Source organism: Fundulus heteroclitus, chromosome 12 (assembly GCF_011125445.2).
Source record: "Fundulus heteroclitus isolate FHET01 chromosome 12, MU-UCD_Fhet_4.1, whole genome shotgun sequence".
In the NCBI taxonomy this organism is placed as follows: Eukaryota; Metazoa; Chordata; class Actinopteri; order Cyprinodontiformes; family Fundulidae; genus Fundulus; species Fundulus heteroclitus.
In genome coordinates this window covers 13,854,077-13,878,532 of record NC_046372.1, presented here as the reverse complement: position 1 = coordinate 13,878,532, position 24,456 = coordinate 13,854,077, and the positions used below count along the sequence as shown (strand labels likewise).

The window sequence follows — 24,456 nt, the reverse complement described above, 5'->3', positions numbered from 1 at the left end:
AAAATTAACAAAAAGAGAATTAAACTTTAGTAACTTTAACCCAGTAACTTTTGTATTCAATGTTTCTTTAATTTAAGTTAATTGTTGTATAAGCAACCCCCCAAGCATTGTTCAAATTCAACCTTACAAGTCATTTATTATAGTTTATTAATCATAATGTTGCTGAAAAATTTATAAGAAGTTGAGTAAATGATTCAGTTGGATATCCAATTCACTGACAATTTTGTGAGAAAATCAATGAAATGTTGTTAAACAATGTAAAGAATCTGAATAATTGTCGCAATATATTGCTTAAATATCTTCAAATAACCGTAGGATTTGGGAGGAAAATAATGTTTTAAAGAAAAAGATCACATATTTGAATAATCCTAACAAATCCTACATTTCGGGAAAAATCGTCCATTATACCTTTAAAACGGAAACTCACTATGTTTCAGTAATTGAAGCATCATTTTGAAGTACAATATGACACAAATGATTCATATAGAGTTTATTCCATTTTTTATTCATGCCACACAAAAAAATGATATTTCAAAAATAAAATAGCAAGGAAGTCATTCAGAGATGTGAAAATTTCATGAAAACCTGTGCAGAAAGGTGAGAACATGAGCTTTATTGTGGATGTGAAAACACATTTCCAACATGGACACAAATAAGATCAGATGAAAAGTTTGATAGTACTTGACTTTATTCACAAATAACAGAATTTTGAAAACTGATATTCCTGTCTATATATTAACACTTTGAAATAAGTTATAAAAATTGAACTCGACTAAAGTCCCAAGTGACAAAAGACTAAAATAAATATAAAATTCAAAGCAAGCTACATATAAATATAATGTCTATATCGGAGAAACATGCATAAAAAACTATATTTTTACTCTTTTGTACTTTAAAACTCTAGATAAAACAAATTAATGTGAGTTCTTACAGTTTCACACGGTGTAGCCATCCCATGCGATCATTTTGTGTGAAATCTCGGCCCTCATGTGGGTGGTTTCTCCCTCTGGAAACCGTTTTTGTTTGTCCCACTATTCATCTTTTCAAACTGAGTGTAACAGGTGCCAAAACCCAAGAACCAGTACAGCTGGAAAACAATTGCCCCCAAACAAAGAGCTGCCCTCTTTTGAATATTGTAATCTCTACAGGATGATCTGTCTGCCTGATAAACACACAGAGACGCTTTAAGGTGTATGCTTGTGTGGGAACATCTTTATATGGTAAACATTTTATCCAGAAAACAAGGAAAAATCCAGCTACAACCGCCTTGGGTGTGTGTTTTTCCCACACTTTAAATTGTCTGGACTCCTTTGTAACCCTTCCGCTTCGGCTGACTTGGAAATTTATTCTTCTTGTACCTGTAAAAAAAAGCAATGAATAATTCATTCTCTTCGGAAAGGCATTTAATAAATCTTAGGCTTTGTTTTTATCAGTGCTTTAAAAATCATTTGAAAATTCTTTAATAAGCGTTTTGTAGGAATGCGTAATCTCACTCTGTGCCGAGACATGTTTCTACAGGAGGTGGGAGGACTGCATACCCTCAAGTGAATAGTTTGCAATAAATCGTCAAAGCTTGCGTCAGGGTTACATGCAGAAATTACGCTTCCCATTTCACTACCTAAGGGCCACGTTAAAGAAAATGCCAATAAAAGATATATATCTTCTTATAATTCATATTTTAGTTTAGCCTCTGTATATCATATCTAAGATAATTGTTAATTTTTTATGAAATTGTGTCCTATGTATTTAGTTTTTTATTACTATTATTATTATTATTAATTCCCCTGTAATTACTGGTATTTGTCCCTAGAGGTCCTTATATCCCTTCATTTTTGACTCCAAATCAGTGCAGAGCTGAGAGCCACCTGGAAGGCCTGGAGATGATTTTCAGAATTGAAGGTAAATCTAAAACCAAAAAGGATACCCTCGAGCATTTCAGACCTAACAGGACTCTCAGATAGTTTTTCCCCATACCAAAGACAAAATCCCCAAACACAAAGCAGTGTGGTGTATGCAGTTAGGTGAGATAGACTTCTGTTTTGGAGAAGCTAAACAGCCTCTCCACAGATGCATTGCTAAACACCGGACAGCCAGCTTCTCAGAACGAGACTCAGCAGTACACCTACTCCTTAAACATAAGGGACACGCTTTTGAGGACCAAAATGTCCATATTCTTCAAAATGTCCAGATAGATGATTTGAGAGAGGAGTATGGGACGACGTTTACATCAAATATGAAAAACCAGAGACAGAGGTGTCAGATTCCACCTTTCAAAAACCTAGAATTAAGCATCAAGCCTGATACCCACCCAGTTTCAACCTAATCACACCTTTATGCAGGTGACCAACACATCCTTTGGTGAACCAGGCAAACTAGGGTCCTTAAGAATCCTGTTGTCAATTGGGCCCAATCTGCATGTGATTTTAGATCCCTCAAGAGCACACTCAGGCACCTATAAAGCTTGGAAGTTCTCCCACTCTTACTTTAAACTGTAAAAGCGCTATAGATAAAAAGCGAAACGCCTTCCACCACGGAACTGAAGTCCAGTTCTTTTGCCCTTTAACCTATTTTTGATTTGGGCTTGAACAAAATCATCAAAACACATCATTGTTTACCACCTAATTTTATTTATATGATATATAAATTGGAATTAAAAATTTTTTATGGTAAAATATTGAGTGTAATTTTGCTGTTGCTTAAGTATAATCTGACAATGCATACATTTATGTTGTTTACAAGTGGCCTCTGTCTCACAGTGTGGTGGGTTGCCTGTTGGGCTTGCTTTCATGGAGTTGGTTGCTTGTTCCTTTCTCAAGATCTGGCAACACTGTTCGCCTGGATGTTTCTACAGAAGTGTTTTTGAACCTTACTATCAATACTTCCTCCAAAGTAATAAATGTGAATACCTTTGAAACCTCTGTGGCTGAATAAAGGTGAACGTTTAGTCAGTGTTGTGACCGGGATTTGTTTCCATGTCACACGTTCAACAAATCCACGTTCCCATGGTAACAACAGGGCACGACATAACGCTTTGATGGAGCGATCTAGTGTTGTTGAGATGGCAGGTTGGAAAACGTTGTTCCTCTACAGGGAAATGTTCAGTTCTAAACATGTACTTTTTGTCAGGTTCATCTGCTTCACTACAGTAAACATCTTTATTTGTCTGGTTCACAGCCTGATTCTATGTGAATCAGCTGTTCTTTCAAGTCATTATCAGTTCTAATTGTTACTGCTTGTTAGCTTTTATCTCTCACAGATTTAGAAGAAAAAAAAAAGCCAAACAAACCACCCCACTCATTCATTCGTGTATAAATTCCTTACCACTTGTAGAAGAAGTACAGGCCTCCGCCCAGACCCATCACCAGTAAGGTCATGCAGAACAAGATCAAGACCACTTGGTCTTCACCCACTGGCTTAGAAACAATGTCTAAGTTTTCACACCTGGAGCCATAAAAGCCCATCTCGCAACTGCAGCACAAAAAGAGGTGTCGGGTATTAATTAGAGACTTTGACAAAGCACAAGAGCAGGACACACACCCACCCACCCACATACACTCAACACATGTACGTACTTGCAGTGGTTTTCTTTCAGTTCCACCAGAAAAATGCACTTGCCGCTGTTCATGCAGTAGTTGTCAAACTTGCTTTCGCAGTTCGTAACCGAGCGTTTGGTCATAAGAGGCCGCTTTTCTTCCTGACCTGAAACAACAGCAACAGATTCTTTCTTTTTTTTTTATCAGAATCCCGGTTAGTCCTATAATGTTAAATATTTAAGCGTTTTATTAAGGAATACACAGATCCACTGCAACATTATTAAAAAAAAAAAACAGCCTGCTAAGGATAAGGTTGCTCTTTTAGCTGAAAAGCTGTCAGTTCAGACATGAAGACTGTGTGGTCTCTCTTCGTGTCAGGACCCTTTGGACCCTGTGGTTTGTGTGGTGGGCTTTCATTGGGGTTTAATGGTATTGCAATTTAGAGCTTAACTTTGTTGGATATCTAATGGAACTGTGCTCTGTGGGACATTGCATACTCACTTTGACACATTATGCCAAACGGTTGGGATAGTGTACTCAGGCCTACAAGCTTTTCCTTCTTCCTTTCCAAGTGTAACAATGCTCAATGCGGTGAAATTCTTACATTAAACAGGTCACCAAAAATCAAAGTATGCTTCAAGTGCAATTTTAAAACTCCAATCCATCTGTATTTGCTGATTTTGGATAGACAGCTTTTTCTGAGCCGCCTTTTATTCAGTGGAATCTGGACGTGATCTTTTGCTTTGGTACTATGGTTAATGCACATTCTCCCACTAAAACATGTTCAACATCTGGGACACAAAACCCATCTCTGTCTTGATGAGTATGTTAGCTGAACATGTGTTTATTGTGTATAAAACAGTTTGAAGAGATGAATGTGACACCTTCAAGTATTTTAAAGGTGGGCCCAAAGATGAACCATACTTCTGGAGGTCCACTTTTCTTTTCCTGATATCTTTGCTGATCCCTTTTGATCTTTACATGGTGTCAGACAAGGATGCAGTGTTAGGTGTTGCTTTTAATTTCACCAACAGGTGTGCCTCCATTTACTTCAACTCTTGTGAATTAACCTTTTGGAAGCAAAGGTATTATTATCTTCAGGGCCTTGTGCAAAGGTTTAAAAGCATTGCCCATTGTTCTTTTGGAAAGAGAAATAATTGTGGTGATCCTAACTGACCTACAACAGTAAAGGTTTAGTCTGATTTAATTTCAGTGGGGAAAAAAAGAGTATGTGTCTTTTAATCCAGTGTATTCATAAATACCTGGTTTCAGCTGTCAGTAGAAAAAAATCTGGGCACAAGTTTGCCAGAGGAGGGTAGTGAAGCCTTCACTTAACCTCCAAATAGTACAGCCGGCTCAGCAGACAGAAAATAACATTAGGCAAATGGAGCTTGTGTGAAAAAGAGACAGCTCGCTTGCATTTTGGGGTTTAAAACATGCTTTTTCCTGACTCAGTCATGTAACTAGAGACAGGTAGAGTAGCCATAAATCTCAAGTAAGAGATTAGTTACTTCAAAATAATATTACTATATAGTAACAAAAAAATTATGCAGCAAAACTACTCTTTGAAACTATCATGGGTGGTGGTGGTTGGGGGGGGGGACTAACCTACAGCCATAAAATGTCGCAATGCGTAAAAATGAAAGGAAGACACTTAAATATAATCTGCATTATCTAATGACACCTGAAAAAGTTTGCTTTTAAAGTTTTTGGCTTTAAAAGGATTTATTGTAATATAGTCAGTACTGACCAACTTGCCAAGCCAGATAGATAATGTGTGGCACCTTCGATACTGCATATTATCAATCTGGGACCGCTTCTATTGAATCTGTTTGGAGAAAGGTGGGACATTCAGCAGAACTCTCTGAGGTCATTGGACAAAGCAACACCTAGTGTCCGCCTACCAAAGGTTGGATTTAGCCAATCACGGTATCAAATGAAAATGTAAGCGGCACATATCATGAGAAACCACAACAAGATAAGCTTGTCACGGCACTTCTTGATGTTCTTCTTCTAAGATGAAGTTGTGGTTTCTTACAGAACAGATGTGATGGCATGAAATTGCTATTTTAGTTTGTAGTGGTAGTTGTGGTGTTTGTTTCCAGAAAAATAGCTGAAGATTAAAAGGTCATTAAAAATAACAAGACAAAAACACTCACCACATGTCATGTTTGTGGTGAATGGTGTCAAAAAACAGACGTACAAGACCCACCAAGCCTACTCATCCTTGTCTGAGTAATGTTTATGTCTGTTTCTGTGTTTGAGCCAAAAACAGGCTCAAACACCTGATTACCTTAGTGTTGAAATGAGAATTTCATACCATATCATGAGCTGTCTATTAGGCCAAAACAAGCAGTTTTACTGAAGAACTAGAACCAAAAATGACAAAACATGTAATTAGCAACATTAAGCTACCATTTTGTACATGCCTATTTTCTTTAATAGTATTTGTAGACTGAATATTGTCCTAGTGGTTAATGGAAACATAACGTGACATGGCTTATTAGACTTAGACTTAGACTTAGACTTAGACTTAGACTTTCTTTTGGTGAAGAATGAACCAAACAATTAACTTAACAATAACAATTAACTTAAAGACGTATTTATATTATTTAAAATTGGCCAATAAACTCGACCAATTTGTGATATGATTATGTCATATCACAGTTACAATATGAGAAGATAAAAATTAACACACAAAAATTATAGCTCAGTGGCTGTTACTGCCAAAATGCTTCCCCAAGCAACTTTCATATCTGCGTTCCTCCTACCAATTCAAGTACAGACAATTATCTAAACTTATAGGGTAGAATGAAATGGAGGTAGTTCAGAACAAAGCATGTAAGTTTTGCATGTAAGTTGTTTTCAGCAGTGCACACACAAAAGTTCGGCTTTAATCGTCATTACCTGCAGTTAGAAAGGAACTCTCTATGGTTTGCAGTCTTGGCGAAATACTCTTGCTGAGTACATGTGGCCAAATCAGCATGACACCTGTTGATGAAAAGCAGTAATAATGACTCTCCATACACAGCAGGAGCATCAGGTTTTAGGTTAATCTAGCTAAATAGGTAAGATACTTATGCTAGATAACTACTTCTCAAAACACAGATACCTTTAATAAAAATTGTAATGTTTGTTCCATTTCCAGATACTGTAATAAAAGGAGCTTCAAGGACATGATAAGTAAAATGCTTTAAAACGTAATTAATAAGTTCAAAGTGATGCAAAAATAAACACCGTGAATTTCTTGTTGTGTGGTCTTTAAGACCTTCAAATTGTTCTTTTCTGGAGCAAAGCTCATTTCCACAAAAATTATGTAGGTATGTAGAGACTTGTTTTTTGACAAGACATGATTTACCACCTGTGAGAAAGGATCCCATTATGGTGATTAGACCGCAACGATCCATTTTGACTCATCTTTGCTAGTTCATTTAGACAAGGCAGTGCTGTAACATTAAGGAAAAATCCAAGAGTTAAAAAGGCAACAAAGGAAAATAACCCTGTTGGACAAGAAGTGTCCGAGCCCCGAGCAGCTGCAGGATGTGACGTGGAGCAGCTTGCGTTGACTGGCGGCCTTAGTGCTTGTACCGACCTGCAGAGCTTTATAACACAGGGAACGTAAGGACGCCCACATTCCAGCAGCCAGGTTAGAAAAACACACAGATCTAAATCCAAGATGTGTCTGGATTTGAATCTGGTTACACTGGCTCCAAAACACTGTCCATTTCTTTTTGTTGTTATGGCTGCATGGATGTTATTCTCTGTGTACAGAAAACCAAGGCTGATTGTTGTAGTTTATTTCCTTGAATAAGTCAGATTTTTTTATTCCACACAACAATAAATATAAAGTTTCTATTTCCCAAAGTAAGCTACATGTTTACTAGTTTGTCTCTCTGCCCAAGTTTATGACAGGGATGCACTGATATGAGAATTTGGGCCAGCATCAATATCTGATATTGATGTTGCTGTTGTGGTCAATAACAGATATTTACCAGTATTAAACATATATCAAGTATTTTTTCCACCGATTTGACACTGTGAAAACAAAAATCAACACATTGTTGACATTGCTTTTCTGCTTCAGTTAAAGGCCCCCATGTGTTGTATCACTATCGCTGGTACATGCCTAAAAAGAAACCACTCTTCGAGAAGATTTAGATTTAAGTTTCTTTTCATTCAACCAAGAAGGTGCTTTTTGATAGGAAATGAGACAGGCATCTTGGAAGTGGGCATAAAACAATGTAACAAAAATTTTATTTTAAAAACAACATAAGAACATAGTTTATATATTTTTAACTAATAAATGCAAACGTGTTTATGGGATTACATGAACCATACCCTACTTTTAACTAGTGTTGCGCCGATGCTATTTTTTGTCCCCGATACCGATACCTGATACCTGGCTGTGCAGTATTGGCCGATACTGATACCATACGGATACAATCTGTTTGGAATTGATGTGTGTGTATATATGAAAACTGCATACTACTTAGGGTAGTAGAACTTTTTATTGCCTACCTGGAATGGGTGACAATAGTTGAATAAACTTTTGGCTTTCAAAGGCCAAAATAGTGCAACAGTAAGACAGTAAAATTACATTAATAATTGAATAATCTCTTTTAAACCCTGAGTTTTGGCTCTCAAATGGCAAAATAGTGCAACTTTCATGAACTTATATAACATGTATAATACTAGTCGGGAGAGAGAAGGCTGCGTTCAAGTGACATACAAACATCAAAATGGTATCGGTGCCCTATTTGTTGGTACTCGCCGATACCGATACCACCATTTTAGTGCTGGATCGGGGCCCCGTCCCATACTGGTATTGGTATCGGTGAAGCACTACTTTTAACTACTGATCAGTTTCTTGCATCTTTCCATTGATATTTTTGAAGATTAATCCTTTTTAATGAGCTTTGTAGCCTCTGTACCATCACCCTAATATTTGACTCCCTCCACATCAGATATAAGTTGGGACTCTGGGCAGGTCATTCCAATGCCCTCATATTGCTTCAATTCAGAGGAAAGGACTGGTTCACATAAAAGATTACTTCAAATACAAATTTGCCAGGGGTATATTAGCATGTAAAATCGTATGCACAGTAAACATGCTTGTTTGAAAACTTCTACAACATTATTTGAGTATTTATTGTATAGTAGAGAACTGATCCATCAGAGATTAAAATTAGCCAACCCATCCCCTGATTGGCTCTCAGGTGAAATGTGGAAAAATCTAATTTCGGCTCCTATTCAATAAATGCAGCAAAACAAAGAATTTCCTTTGTTTCTTTCATCTACATACACATCAATTGGCACCATGATTTGATGCTCTTAAGTAACGATTATGCACATACACTTTGAAGGGGACATACCTAGTAAATCCACTGTTTTAGTCCTTAAATGCATTTTTTATTTTTGTCTTTGGAGTCTCTAGGAGTTCAGAAATATTAAGTGTAGTCTCTCCAGGTTCTGTGTAGAACCTCTATATTTTGGTTGGGTCATATTTTTAAGCTCGTTAAATTTTCTTTGTTCTCTATTATGTTTTTTGTTGTTTTTCTTTTTTTACAATTACATCACAGTATTTGCTGCGGAACTCCTGAACAAGGTTACCAATCTCCCAAATCTGCCATTGTTATTTCTTGCTCCAATGTTGTAGTCCTAGTTGAAGGATGCCAAAGCTACAAGTGGATAAGTGAAAATGTGTGGTTGTTGGATGTATTAACCAGCACAATTTATTACACCGTCCCCCAGCATACTACAAAAATGTCCGAACGAGGTGGAGTGCAATCTGTAGGGGATAGGGGGTGAAATGCGTCATTTGCATATAAAAAAAACTGCACCAAAAAGAGTTGCTCTCAGATGCACCTCAGAACAGGGTAGAAGAGGGGCTGTGGAGCAATTTAGTGCATTTTTTATTACCAGCCCCATGATTTAAAGTCCCAGGCTTTGGTTTCCCAGGGCAAGAATAAGCAGGTGTTTTTTTGTTTTTTTTCAATACAATACCTCAGACTTTTGATGGGAGCAAAATTATCTTATATTCTCCACAAACTTAGTGAACACTTAATATTAACTTTTCAGCCACAATGAACAAATCCAGTCAGTGGGAAATCACAGACGGTCTGGCCGACTAAACGCTGCCGCAAACAGAGGTTTCCCATTGCAGCCACCCTGGAGAGGCCAGCCTGTCAGCAGGTCTCTACGCTCCCAATAAGTCCGAGCAGAATTAAAATTGGCTCATAATGCTGATGGACCAACTGCACAGAGGACGTTTGGAAGTGTACTTTCTCGCCAAAAACATTTTGAAACTAGTTTTTGTGAGGTTAAGGTTATAAAATCACTAGGTTTGTAAACTAGCCATCTCCTTACTGTCCCTTACCTCCCCTGTTTGGCCTTGCAGCACACAACCCCGCCCATTGAGCAAAGTCCCGGGCTTTTTTAAAAGCCCTACACCTCCTCTAGAGTCTTTTTCCTGTGAAAGTAAAGCCTGGGGAAAGTTAAATCCCACAAGTGGAAATGCTAGGTGGGCTTTTCAAAAGCCTGGGGGTTTATGTCTAATAGAAAAAAGGCCTATTAACAAGGAATTCAGACTGAAGCATTGCAGTTCCACTTTATGTAGACCACAGCTGAATGATTTAAATATGAACAGGAAGGCAATAAATGCAGGATATGTCAACTTTAAGGGGAAAAAAGATTTTGTTAGTCCATGATTTTATTTTGCATTCACCACTACTAATAACTCTATAAAAACATACAGCCCTAATTCTTTGATGTATTAAAAATTCTCAATTGTTCAGAAGCTGAAACAGCACCTGAGATCTCAAAAGAAACTAGTTATCAGCCTGGGACCCAGTCCTAGGGTTGTACTAGGGCTGTATGGCCCCTAAGCAGAATCTTATGTGGGAGCTCATTATTAGTTTTATCACCTGCTATTACAGTAACATCATGAATGACAGTTTGTGCAATTTTGAAAACTGGGAAAATAATTGTCTTTAAAAATAATTTAGTCAGTTATAAGGAATTATAACTGCATCTTAAAATAGAAGAGTTTTTTAAAGGGATATGTTGAACCTGTAATACTATTAATATAATTCATTATTTGGCATCCAGAAAATAGGGCAAACGCAAAGACGAGCAACACATAAAAAAGTTTCTTATTAACCAAAGAACTCTGATATATATTTTTTTTTCAATAATGACAGTCACTGTAAACTGTAGAGAATTTAGTCAAACATAAAGACACTTTAGGAAGTAAGTTACAAACTATAACTGTACAAGTAGTAAAAGTGCTTATTAAACTCCAAAAACTGGAAGATTAAGAGTCACTGGTGCAATAATCCCAATGAGTGATTGTATTCATAAACACTGGCAACTGTAACTTCTAGGCTGTCCTACTTGTTTCCCTTTGCTGAGTTCTAACTTGCCTGCCATCACTAACTGAGAACAATATCCTGGTGTAAACACCTCTAACCTCTAATTTATATAAAAACAGACTTTACCGACAAAGGAGAGGAATGCCGAGGGTCTGCGAGTCCACATTTCCGAGGCTGTCTGGGTTATTGTAGAGAGGCGCTTTCGACTTGTCCAAGCGTCTGTGAGGCAGAGGAAGGTGTGGGCTGAGGCTCCTTAGCCAGACAATGAGCGAAACCCTGCGGGGGCCTGGTCCTCGGGTGCGGGTGGGTGTGGTGATGGACTCCTGTAATTTACTTCATTTACACCTGAGACAGCCAAACGGACTGCACAAAAAGTGTTTCCAAAATACAGCAGTTTCATGACGCTATACAGAACTGTTATGCTTTGCTCACTCACTGTTTGTACGTTTGTCCAAGTGGTTGCTATCCTTTTTAGGAAGAATACTTTTTTGTCGTACGGCAGCTCGTGTTTATACTGATCTTAAGAATTTATATAAAGTATAGCAAAGGCATTTCTGTTGGAGTCTTTAAATAAATAAAAATCCTACAAAGCCTTGATTCAAACCACCTTATTAATAATAATCCCTTGTTTTTTAAAAGTTATTGCTACCATCGAGGCAAAAAGAAAAAACTGAGAAGTGCGGATTGCATTTGTATTTAGCTACTCCAGGTCACAACTTTGTAGATCCACTATTTGCAATAGCGTACCGCGCACGTGACGTCACCATCTCATGAGCAACGCGCCTTGCCGCTAAGGTAGGAAAAACAGGTTGAGAGCGCTCGTAGCAACCAGCCATTACACGTGCAACAGATACAACGATATGACCGACTTTTCAGCTGTTAAACTATCACAAGAGGATGTCCAGGCGCCCATTTTACTGGTAGAACTGTGGAACAACATACCAACGTTCAGCTCAAACAATGGCTTGAGTGTCGAGGGCTTAGAAAGACTGGAAAATGGGCCAAGTTGATAGAACGGTAAGTCGATGTTTTTTTTCCTGCTCGGCGTTCATGGCGTCATCGGCCGTTTTTTCTGTTTGTAATCACCGTCCAGGAATCTGTATATTTTGCCAATCGGTAGCTACAAAATAACTGTTTATATACCTGACAGGAGCAGGCCGGCGGGACCGCGTGCTTCGGTGGCAGAGGCAGGCGAGCGACGCCGGAGGCGCCTTCGGTGGGTGACAGGGACCCAGACCAGGGGGCCCCGGCGGACCGGAACGCTCACCCTCCCCAACCCTCCGCGAGCCGACGTCCGGGACCCGCGGGTCAGGATGTTTTTTTCGGGTTGAACTGTTGTGAAGGCCGACCGCACAAGTGTACCCAGCGCACACATTTCTCCTTGGCAGTCTTGAATTTCGTGAAATTAATGAAGAAAACATCCTTCATATGCGGCCTATCAGCGTACCTCGTGTCGCTGTTGCATGTTCCATAACAACAATGTTTAAAAACCATGGTTAGGAGATGTCTTAGACTTGGAAAAAGCAGTCGTTTTACCGAGTAAAACCAAGGGTAACGTACAGCTCTTACAGCGAAACAGCGGAGGACAACGCAAGTTTGTCCTACCGCGTACCACGTGATATGACGTCACGTTCTAAAAATAGCTCGCTTGCGGAACACCATTTGCAAACTCTCACTGGATTTAGGTCTAGGTTCTCAAACATTCGTTTTCATGGATCTAACTAATCCCATTGCAGCTGTTGCTATAGGCTTAAGGGATTCCTGCCCTTAAGCCTATATAACACCCCAGCCTTGAGTGCTTTGCAGCCTCTAATGAATTTTATTCCAAGGTTGTCCTGTGTTGTGGTCCATTCATCCTTCCATCTACTCAGTCCAGCTTCCCTTTCCCAGCAGAAGATCAAGATAGCATGATGCTGACACCTTGATTTACTGTGGGTTATACACACAAATCATACTGCATATTCAGGAGAGGATATTTTGAGCAACAATGTGGGAAACAGAACAGTATGTCAATAAGCTCTTTTTGAAAGTCATGGGAAAATCCAATATAGACCTATAACATGAACTGAGGTATACATCAGTTTTTTGGCTAGGTTCTCTTTGGGAATCACTTTATTGGTGCAAAACATTATTAGATGTCCTGTATCTTTTGTGTCAAACTGTGTCATGTTTTGTAAACTGAAGAAACAGGATTAAACTGTGTGTTTGTGACAGGCTCTTTAAAATAAAGTGCTCAAAGGTTTACATTAAAATGTGTCTTTTACAGTTTACAGTAATGCTGCACAATAGTGTGTTACAATAATGACAAACCCTGGTTCACAGCCAAACTCAGAAGGCTAAGGTTGGACAAAGAAGATGCCTTCAGAAGTGGGGACAAATGCAGATTCAGAGATGCAAAATACAAGTTTAGCAGGGCAGTGAAAGACGCTAAACGGCTGTACTCTGAGAAGCTGCAAAACCAGTTTTCAGCCAACGACTCTGCTTCTGTCTGGAAAGGTCGCAGGCACATAACAAATTACAAGCCTAAAACCCCCCACTCCATGAATGACCGACAGCAAACGACCTGAACAACTTCTACTGTTGTTTCGACAGACAAAGGGACAGTCCTGCAATCACCCCCCACGACTCCACCCAAAAGATCACCTCCACCTCCTCAGTGACAACTCTTTCCATTCATGAGAGAGATGTTAACAAACTCTTCAAAAGACAGAACCCCAGGAAAGCTGCTGGACCAGACTCTGTCTCTCCATAACCCCAGGAAAGCTGCTGGACCAGACTCTGTCTCTCCATCCACCTTGAAGCACTGTGCTGATCAGCTGTCTCCAGTGTTCACAGACATTTTTAACACCTCAATGGTGACATGTCACGTGCCAGCCTTCAAATCCTCCATCATTATCCCTGTTCTCAAGAAGCCAAGGACCACAGGACTTAATGACTTTAGACCCGTTGCTCTGACCTCTGTGGTTATGAAGTCCTATGAGCGCCTTGTGCTTTCACACATAAAAGAAATCACCGAACCCCTCCTGGACCCCCTACAGTTTGCCTACAGAGCCAACAGGTCGGCAGACGATGCTATAAATTTGGCCCTCCACCACATCCTCCAACACCTGGACTCTGCAGGAACCCACGCCAGGATCCTGTTTGCAGAATTCAGCTCTGCCTTCAATACAATCATCCCAGCTCTGCTTCAGGAGAAGCTCTCCCAGCTGAATGTGCCTGACTCCACCTGCAGGTGGATCACAGACTTCCTGTCTGGCAGGAAGCAGCACGTGAAGATGGAAAAACATGACTCTGACCCACAGCTCATCAACACTGCTTCCCCCCAGGGCTGTGTTCTTTCTCCTCTGCTCTTCTCCCTGTACACCAACAGCTGCACCTCCAGTCACCAGTCTGTCAAGCTTCTGAAGTTCGCGGACGACACCACTCTCATCGGACTTATCTCTGATGGTGACAAGTCCGCCTACAGGTGGGAGGCTGACCATCTGGTGACCAGGTGCAGGGAGAACAACCTGGAGCTCAACGCTGTAAAAACAGTGGAGATGGTTGTGGACTTCAGAAAGAACTCAGCCGCAGCTACCACCATCACCCTCTGTGACTCCACCATTGAGACTGTGGAGTCTTTCCGCTTCCTGGGAACTATCATCTCCCAGGACCTCACCAAGAAAGCCCAGCGAAGGATGTACTTCCTGCGGCAGCTGAAGAAATTCAACCTGCCAAGGACAATGATAGTGCACTTCTACTCCTCCATCATTGAGTCCATCCTCACCTCCTCCATCACCATCTGGTACGCTGGTGCCACCGCTAAGGACAAGAGCAGACTGCAGCGTGTCATCCGGTCTGCAGAGAAGGTGATTGGCTGCAATCTTCCATCTCTCCAGGACCTGTACGCCTCCAGGACTCTAAGGTGTGCAGGGAAGATTGTGGCTGATCCCTCTCACCCCAGTCACAGACTATTTCAGTCACTTCTCTCTGGCAGGATGCTGCGGTCCATCAGGACCAAAACCTCAAGCCACAAGATAAGTTTTTTCCCATCCACTACCGGCCTTATGAACAAGGCCAAGAGCCGCCCGTGAAACTGGACACTGCCTCTCTCCCCCGTTCAGGACTTACAAGCTTCTGCGTTACATTAACGCATAGTTTCCTGAGTGTATATAGCTTATATATCCTTTTTACTTTTTATTTTACTGTATTCTTATTTTTTGTCTGCACCATCAACACCAAGTCAAATTCCTTGTAAGTGCAAACCTACTTGGCGATTAAACTTGATTCTGATTCTAAGTCAATAGGCTTAGCCCACAGGAAGACATACCGACCATTTTTCTTCACTCTGCTACTTACTCTTACTACTCTCCAATTTTGCATTTTCTGCCTTTAATGTTGCTAATATCCTTATGTTGTCTCGATGTCTATCTTCATAGAAGTTGCTGCCATCAACTTTTCCCTTTTTCTTTAATATAGAAACTGCTTCAGTACCAATGTTTCTGTGTTTGTGTGTGTATGTATGAGACTGCTGTATCTTCTTCCCCTAGGTCGTTTGGAGGAAGACAGACACTCGGATCAAGCCAGGTTCGGCTGGAGGTTTCTTCCCTTTTTGATGGAGTATTCCTCTCCACTGTCCCCATTAGCACGTTCAGCAGTAGAGATTGCTGTAAAGTCAGCGAATTGAAGTAATCCTCTAGGTTTTCTTAGATACACTTTTTGTTTGACTAATTGAAGATAAGAAACTCAAAAGTACTGTTTTAAGACTAAGACCAAATTGGAAAGTGTACTTGATTAGGAGTGTGTGTGTCTGATTGATTTGAATTGGTGCTGTTTAAATCAACTTATTTGAAAACTACACTGAACTTTTATAAACAGCTTTGGTTCAACCCATTGAATTTAAGAGTCCTAAACAGTGTCATAGCTTTAAAGGCAGAGCTGCAGCTTGAAACTTCTCTGCTTGTTTTAATTTGACATTTTCAAATGTTATCAAATTAATAAAATGTTGCTTAATCAGATTTGAAGGAGTTCTAATATAATTATTTGCAAAAACAAACCTATGAAATGCTAAATTCTAAAGATCTAAAGTATAAAATTGTGATGTTAAATACTGTGTGTGCTTTCAAAATTCAACTAGCAAAACAGATTTTTTTTAAATAATTTATTACAAAAACATTAAATAAAAAAGACAAATAATTTAATCAAAATAAAATTACAATAAATAGACGTTTGTGCCACAGTTCTTTGAAAAAAATACTACTATGGAAATGTTTATAGTAATGATAACAAAATCCAGAATTCACATTGCAACATGTAATTTTAAATTGAGTGTACATAATGAGTGTACATAATGTAAAAAGCTGTTCTAACTGGAAAATGTCGGTTTAGATTATTAAATAAAATCCAGTTCAAGTTTTATAGAAACACCGTGATGAGAAGTTAAAGATGTCACACCGAATTCTCTGATCCCGTCGTTTTTATAAGAGGTGCCGATTTTACACGTCTGCAAAAGAATAAAACATCTGTATTAGAAATTTGTTCAGGAAAAAATCTAAGCTTTTATGCATATATTTTGCTGTTAATCTGCAATAAAAATGCAAAACCATTACTGACTGTACATTTTCATCTACAAATTTAAAATAGCTATATAATTCTTTATGTCTACATTCTAACACAGCTCACCACGACAGAGAGCTTCTGCTCTGTCATAAACATGCAGCATGAGACCCCCTGAGTTACTCACCTCCTTTTGACAAAGCAGCAGATGGCAAGACCCAGAACGATGAGGACCATGATCACCCCACAAATGATGCCAATCACATTCTCCGCACCAAAGGGTTGGTAAAAATTGTTGGCCAGGTCAACCAATATCTCACAGCGTTGCCCACTGTACGAAGGCTTGCAGCTGCAAATCAGAGAAATATATGATTGGTTTCCAAAGGCAAGCATGAACCAACATGTGCAAAATTGTTGCTGAACATAAAGCTAGGCAGGGGTCATCAGTTGAGTACTTACTGGCAAGAGGTTTGGTTACTGTCTTGGGGAAGCACACATGTGCCACCGTGTAAACAGTACTTGTCATTTTCATCTCCACACGGCCTTATAAGTGCCTGGGCCTCAGCCTCGCCAATGCTGCCTGCAGAAAAAGACATCGAGAAGAACACTGTAATAATTGTGTTTAAGTAAAAAATTATAAAAAAAAAATCCTTCCTGCTGCTAACTGAGAATTCATAAATGTAGCTAAAATTATTTTTTTAAGTGATCAATTTAATCCCCTTTTTTTATACATCCATTTTCTGTCAGTTTATTCATTCTTGTCATGCGAATAATAGAATGAATTCTATAAGGAAAAGGACAAACTTTTTGGCTCATGACAATTCTTCTAGTGTGCAATATGAAACTTAAGACACATTCTGTAACAACATTTCTGTTATTTTCATGATAGTGTTATACGATTCTTTAATTTCTTGAGTATGCCAGTTTAAATAACTGTACAGTATTTCTGACGTTGTAAATGTGCTCTTTGCTGCTGGTACACCTGAAAGTCCCCACTGTGGGCCAGTAAAGGATCTTTCTATTCTATCTGATTATAACAATGGCCATTCATTTAGCAATTATTGTTATATAGGGCATATAGAATAACTAAGTAAGCAAATTTGTTATGTTTAAGTCATATTGAACATATTATTATATAATTTAGAATAAGGAAGCAGAAGAAATCTATTTTTAATACGTTTTGGAGAAGTTGTGGGATTAAATAAGTTTATACTTCATCTCACTCCTAAATTATAACATTATTTTATTATTTCAATTTATCGGGGAACTATTCTATTTATTTTTGTTTTTTTATAAATGCTTAATATTTACTGATAATACTTAGACTTACTGTTGATGGTGTGGTCTGTAAGAGGCAAGTCTGAGAGAGAAGGCGACCCAGTGGCCAGGGTGTCGTCACTCAACACCTCAGGCTTTGCAGCCGTGGCCAGCAGAAGCGACACTGTCACTGTGAAGGCGAGCGCTGCAAGAAAATAGCCAGATATTTGAAGTAATATTAGTTTATACTGTACAAACTAGTTTCTGGTAAGAAACGCTTTTAAATGTGGTCAACAACTGTGTTCTTCTTTCATACACCAAAATGCTGATTAAATCCAATCTGTTGCTAAAAGAGCTACTATTGGACAGTTACATAGCGAGTAAAGAACTTGTTACAAATAAACTCACCCTTGCTTAGGTATGTGCATCTTTGTGTGAACATCTTGTCTTCTGTCACTGTGATGTTTTCTGGTTATCGTCTTCTGTCTGCTAAGGCGTGCGTTCAGACTATATAATGTGCTCCAATCCTTTGAAGATGTGTCATAGCCAATCAAAAACCTGCCAAGTTTCAAACAAAGAAACAGGTATTTCCTCCTGAAAAAAAATCATCTACATCATTCCTGTCATTTGCTTTTTTTTTTTCTTTGCAAGCAGAGGCAAAGTCTACGGGTTGATAGCCAGCAGGGCTGGTAGTGCTGGTGCTGGGCTCACGTGTTCACCCGGCGCCTCCATTCTTCTCTAGAAGCACCAATGAAAGCCTGCGCACAGACAAAGAGTTTGGCTCAAGTATGTTGTTTAAGTTTGTTAGAGGCAGCTCCACTGACAGTGACTGATGTAAATACCTCAGTTTCTTCAGAGATGAGATTGCAAAAGGAGGTTTCTGTCTAAACTGCTTTCTTTGGCTGCCTCACTGGCTCTGTCCAACAGGTGTAGACAGGACTTGTGTAAGACAGGAAGGGTAGATACACAGGTGAAAAATTCAAATTAAGTGGTTTGAAGTTTGCAGTGTTTTGTAACACTCTATGATTTGACACTCCACAATTCCTAAGCTGTAGTTTTGATTTATCTATCTTTATTTACAGAGCACTATTATAATAGAATGGGCAAAAGTGCTTCACGTGTAAAATAGGATATTCAAATCATAAAAACTACAAGCAAGAAAACACAATGTCACAGTTAGATTAAATAAAACAATAAACATAAAAACAGTAAAATAATACAATAGAAACATTGACCTAATCCTTAAGGTCCCCAGTATGAAAACCCAATGAAAACAAATGAGTCTTGAAAAGGGATTTAAACCCAAGGTTCTGGCAAACCTGAAAATAGTCACAAGGACTGTGTTTACGTTCAAGTTCAGTGAGCTAAGACGGTGGAAGACCTTTTAAAGATTTAAAAACCAAAAGTAAAACCTTAGAAGCAATTCTAAAAGTAACAGGCAGCCAAGGTAGAGAAGATTGATGTTATCCTTGTCCAATGCAAAACCTACCCCAAACTTACTCACAAAACACTTACAAATAAGTCACCAGTAAGAATAACTAGAAAGTAATTTATAGTTAGGTCATATATCTAAGAAAAAAAATAGCGCACAACGAAACAAATATACATTTCTCTTGTCCTAAAGTAGTGGGTTCTGTTGGATGTTGATGACCACCCAACAGCAGGGTGGACCTGTGCAAACAATGACCATAACTTATTGTCAATACACCAGCCTGTGATCCGTCTTCCTGGTAAGCAATTATTGCTCCGGCAAGTCAGTGGTGGTAGTCTCCCCTACTGCCATTACCACTTCTGTTTTTATCAGGATCTTTTCAATAGCATCATGATAAAGGTTTTGCTGCAGACCACCTGCATTGTGATTGGCTAGCAGACTAGCCAATCTAATTACAGCAACTTAACATATTTAGGATTCTAGACATGGTCAAGACAGCTTGCTGGAGTTCAGACCAAGCATAAGAATGGGGGGGGGGGGGGGGGGGGGGAAGGGATATTAGTGATTTTGAACATGGCATGGTTGCTGATGCCAGGTGGGCTGGTTAAATAAAAAAAAACAGCTGCTATATTGTGATTTCCACCCAATACGGAGGTTCATGGAGGGTGATCCGAACAGGAGAAAATATAGAGTGAGTGGCAAATATGAGGACGAAAATGCCATGATGATTTCAGAGGTTATAAATGGGCAGATTTGTTCATAGGAAAGTATCAGTACTTGATATAAGTACACTTCACAACCAGTGTGGACCACTATCTCTGAACACCTTATGAACAACTAATGCTCGAGAAGCTAAACAACAAAACAAAAACACAAAGCTGATTTTGTTGCTATAATGGTTTAATTTTATGGTTTAATGATAACCCATTATCTGAGAACTCAACCTCTAAATAGTGGGTTCTCCTTTCAACGTCGCAGTCAGCTGGGTTACTTCTCTACAAGAGATCATGACAGTTATGGTGGCAAACTATAAATCAATAATAAAGAACTATCCGATGAATAGAGTTACTCTGACTTGATTGGGTGGTACATATCCCCAAGTTTTATGGGTGTGATCCTGAGCAATGAAATTGGTTCCACCCAGTTTCATTGCTCTCCAATTAATTTCACTCCATCGATTTTACTTTGTCAAAAGATTTGTCAAAAAAGTTGCTCAGGATTTTTCTATCTTGAGATGACAATAAAAAGCTTTGTTCTTTCAAGTAAAAAAAAAAAAAACATTTGATTTGAAAGTCTGAGAATTCAACAAACCAAAATTATTACTTGCAGATAAAGGTTTCAAGGGCTTTCATGGCAGATACTTTTCACCATCATGACCACAGTGTGGAAGATAAAAGCTTTCAGATTCTCAGTTATTTCTTTCTTTCAGATCGCAAACATGACTATTGTGACTGAAACCAATTACACTAAATAAGCAGATTACTTGTTTGTTTGGTTCTCTACTTTAAAGTGGCATGAAATCTGTTTTGTTATTTGGTTTTGTATAAATAAACTAAATTGCATCAGTTCAATTGCATCACTCTTTTTCATGTTGATGCATTTTTTTCAAGATCAAAAGTCTAATGTTAACATTCACTCCATTTGCATATGGTCATCACTTAGACTGTATATTTTTCAAATTCAGATTTTTGAAAGTTAGATAATGCATTAATGCCATAATGCCTGGAAAGGAACGTTTTTGTTTTATAAATATATATTTTACAGTTTTTCTCACACAGCAAGCCTTTGTGGTTTAAAAATAGCAAAATATGATAATCAGTTATCCTATGAAAACAAGCTTTGTGGACCTAAGATGAGACAAACTGGTATTACCGGTATGTATGTCATGAATAAAAATGTCAAAGCTTGTACACGCCCAAGTTCCATGATATTGGCTTTGTTTGCTTTGTTTATTTGTCACATAAAAACATATACAAATTCTGGTGAATTACTTTGGTTTGTCACTAATGTAATATGGCTGTATGACTCATCATTACAGAAGCAACAGATAAAACAATTAAAGTTCTTCCTTATAGATGTGTGAATGCCTCTAACTAAAATCACTTAAACTAAACCTCCTATGTAGTATCCCATCAAAAATGTTAGTCGTGTCTTAAAAAACACAACTCCAATTGCATCTAAAAGCAATTGGAGGCATAGAACAGATGCACACCAAACCAACATGAACCAACAGATAAGCACAAGGTCATCAGTGTAGTCATTAATACAAACCCAGCAGTCTGTTGGGGTACTATATGGTCCATAATTATCTAATTAACCAGATATTACAAATTAATATTTATTATACCTCATTTGACTAGTGGGGTGGTGTTTGCTGGATATATTTCTCATTCAGACCATGCTGTGTGTTCCTCGGACTAGCTTTAAGTCTTAAAACATGGGCCATGGTCATTAGACGACAATTGAACAGTTCCCATGCTGGTTTGAATTTTCCAGCATTGTGAAACAGTTTAATTGCAGTAGCCTGGGCGGGTCATCCTCATTGCGGTATTTGAATTTCCTTTAGAGCTTCCTTAAAACATGATTTTTATGATGCAGGTTGCAATGTTAAATAGTGATCCTGTCTTAACATGTCCAGAATACAGTCAACTTTACCGTTGTGACAGTCATGTATGGAGCGCAGGGGGTGGTCAGATAGCTAACTGTGCAGCGTTACATTGCGATGCTTAATGCGGTTTCTTGTTCAGCCGCTAGATAGCACACACACACACACACACACACACACTGATCAATCTCAGTGTGTGTAAGATGACAGAAAGCCTCACCGAAGCCGTGGATCTGAATTAAATAAAGCATGCCCGTCTGAGTCTAGAAAGGTGGAGTGTCCTTAATTCTTTTCTTTTTTTCCCTTCAGACATGGTAATGTAAATAGTAAAAGAGTTCACAGTCGACCAACTTGGGTTTACATCAACAGTTAGTGATAGGGAAATCTGTTTTCTATGCACAAGGAAAATGAAAGGGCTTCGTTTGAGCATTAGCACTAAAATATCTGTCTACAGAACAGTGGAGAAAAAGCTGATAATTTGAAATGCAGAAAAGATCGTGCCAAGATTTTCACATTTGATATCTGGTACTTGCAGCTATTCCCCACCAACTTAATAAGCGCCTTATATTCATTTTTTTGCCACAATGAACAGATCCAGTCTGCGGAAAATGACAGACTGTCTGGTTGACTAAACAGGGTTTTCCCACTGCAGCCTCTCAGGCAAGACCAGCCTGTCAGCGGAGGTCTGGCACTCCCAATAAGTCAAAATACAGAATCAAAATTGACTCATAACATTGGTGAACTGACTGCACAGATAAAGTTTGGATGTGTACTTTCTCACCTAAAACATCCTAAACTACTTTTTCTGATAAATTAAGGTAAATTAAAATCGATAGGTTTGCAAATTTGTCATCTCTCTACTGCTCCTTACTCCCCCTTGTGGCGAATAGTTTTTCTGGCTTGTCTGTCTGAAAAAGTTTCTCCAACCAACACCTTTGTGCTTATCATGTCTATAAAGAGGGTGACATGTTTTGTTCTGGCTGTTCTCCACATGGGAGTGTCTTTTGGTTGAAAAATCTATCACTTCTGGGCGTGCTCCAATGCCACAGGGGTAGTGAGCACGACCCATTTAGGGAGGCCTTAGTCCTCAATGCGGCTGAGCCGGCTTCCATTCCAGCCTGAAAAAGATATAATTCCACATTGAGTCAGAAACAAATCATTACATAAAATAATGTATTATCTATCCAAATCACATCTGTCCATCCATCTCAGTCCTTGGTGTAGTATGAGAGAGTAAGTGACACAGTGCCACTTTTAGTGCAATTTATGTACTGCACGAATCAGTGCAGTTCATTTTTTCATGCCATACTAGATGTGTCTAGTGAATGACTAGTGATTCGGCGTGGCATTCGCATCGCTTTAAATGTGTCGTTTGTATAGCAAACTGTTTATCCACTCTTGAACGAGCATTTTACATAGGGATAACATGTAGATCACTCGCTCCATTTGCCTTGTTTGGTGTGAACGTGAGGATGTGTACACACATCCTCACAGAAGAGGATCCCCTAGCATAAATCAATGTCTTATCTATTCTAAATCACATCTGTCTGTCCATCTCAGTCCTTGGTGTAGTATGAGAGTAAGTGACACAGTGCCACTTTCAATTAAATGTATGTACTGCACGAATCAGTGCCGTTCATTCGTTCATGCCACACTAGTTGTGTCCAGTGAATGACTCACTGCGCTGAGTGATTCGGTGTAATGCTTCGTTTAGCAGTACATTGTGAATCAGGAGCATTTCCAGATGTGTCCAGTAGGTTTGCGGATCTTTACTCAGTGATAGCAGGGTTGAAACACGTACCGATCCATGCAGTACAGGAGTACTGACTCGACAACTACTACTGTGCAACTAGTGGTGCCGGAGTTATTGCCAGTCACTGCTATATGAATCAGAACATGAATGGGCATTATGGGCACACATTTCCAGCACGTGAAATGTATAAATGTAATGTGACTAAATGTCAGGCTTTTAAATTACTTTTATTGCACTCAAATTAAAACAACAAATGCTTAAAGAGGGAAATAATAAAAAGCTAAATGAGAAACAAACTATTATGAATACTGTACATTTTGAATCAATGAAATATTAACTTAAATGCCATTGAAATAAAATACATTTTTTTAATAAATATTATTTATGTTTAGTGCAAAATCCAACATTAAATCAAGAACAAGAAATGCCAACATACAGATTTAAAGCTCTGAAGTAAAAATAAATGATATTGTCTGCCTTTTCCTGGCCTTGGACCCTATACAGGATAGTGAGGAGGAGCAGAGTGTATGAGGGTTCTCCTGAAGTCCACTGTCATCTCTGCTGCCTTTAGAGGGTTTAGCAGCAGGTGGTTCTGAACAAACCGGTGTTCATCACAGCATGTGGAGGTGGGAACTATAGTTTGTAATGGATTCCAAGCTCCTCTTGACTGAAGAAGTGTTATTTGTGGAGGTACTAATATTTCATTTTCTCACTGAAATTACTTTTTGCTTGCTTGATCTCCTCAGTCGGCTTGTTTCTAGCCTGCGTATACAGGGCCATGTCTCCCCTGCGGAAAACTTCATCTTTGGTATGACGTAGTTACCTCAGATGTGAGAAAAACCATGATTCATCGTTGTTGAAACTGCAGATGCTCTTAGGGTCCGAACGTTCACACCAAACGCTAACAAGACACATTTTATGCGTTAAACATCTGCCGTTGGTCGCTTGTCATTTCGCCTCTCTCTCGCATA

At 38.9% G+C, this 24,456-nt stretch overlaps 2 protein-coding genes across 4 annotated transcripts; both read right to left on the bottom strand.

Moving 5' to 3' along the window:
* Nucleotides 1-484: 484 nt before the first annotated feature.
* On the bottom strand, nucleotides 485-11,169 carry LOC105928337 (proepiregulin). 2 transcript variants are annotated; one of them, XM_012865556.3, is made up of 5 exons: nucleotides 11,030-11,169; nucleotides 6,441-6,524; nucleotides 3,573-3,699; nucleotides 3,322-3,468; nucleotides 485-1,358 (listed from the first exon to the last, which is right to left on the bottom strand). In XM_012865556.3, exons 1-5 carry the CDS (start codon nucleotides 11,067-11,069, stop codon nucleotides 1,292-1,294), a joined length of 465 nt encoding a protein of 154 aa, XP_012721010.1. In that variant the 5' UTR covers nucleotides 11,070-11,169; the 3' UTR covers nucleotides 485-1,291. The 2 variants fall into 2 exon arrangements, with proteins under 2 accessions (XP_012721010.1, XP_035999906.1); XM_036144013.1 differs by lacking the exons at nucleotides 6,441-6,524; nucleotides 11,030-11,169 and adding an exon at nucleotides 3,846-4,743 and having other exon boundaries at nucleotides 3,573-3,723.
* A 5,011-nt stretch (nucleotides 11,170-16,180) lies between these two features.
* Nucleotides 16,181-18,954, bottom strand: epgn (epithelial mitogen homolog (mouse)). 2 transcript variants are annotated; one of them, XM_012865659.3, is made up of 7 exons: nucleotides 18,538-18,954; nucleotides 18,407-18,453; nucleotides 18,104-18,253; nucleotides 17,769-17,900; nucleotides 16,898-17,018; nucleotides 16,626-16,787; nucleotides 16,181-16,385 (listed from the first exon to the last, which is right to left on the bottom strand). In XM_012865659.3, the coding sequence occupies exons 3-7, from the start codon at nucleotides 18,135-18,137 to the stop codon at nucleotides 16,331-16,333; spliced, it is 504 nt and encodes a 167-aa protein (XP_012721113.2). In that variant the 5' UTR covers nucleotides 18,138-18,253; nucleotides 18,407-18,453; nucleotides 18,538-18,954; the 3' UTR covers nucleotides 16,181-16,330. The 2 variants fall into 2 exon arrangements, with proteins under 2 accessions (XP_012721113.2, XP_035999904.1); XM_036144011.1 differs by having other exon boundaries at nucleotides 18,104-18,453.
* Between the last annotated feature and the right edge of the window lie 5,502 nt (nucleotides 18,955-24,456).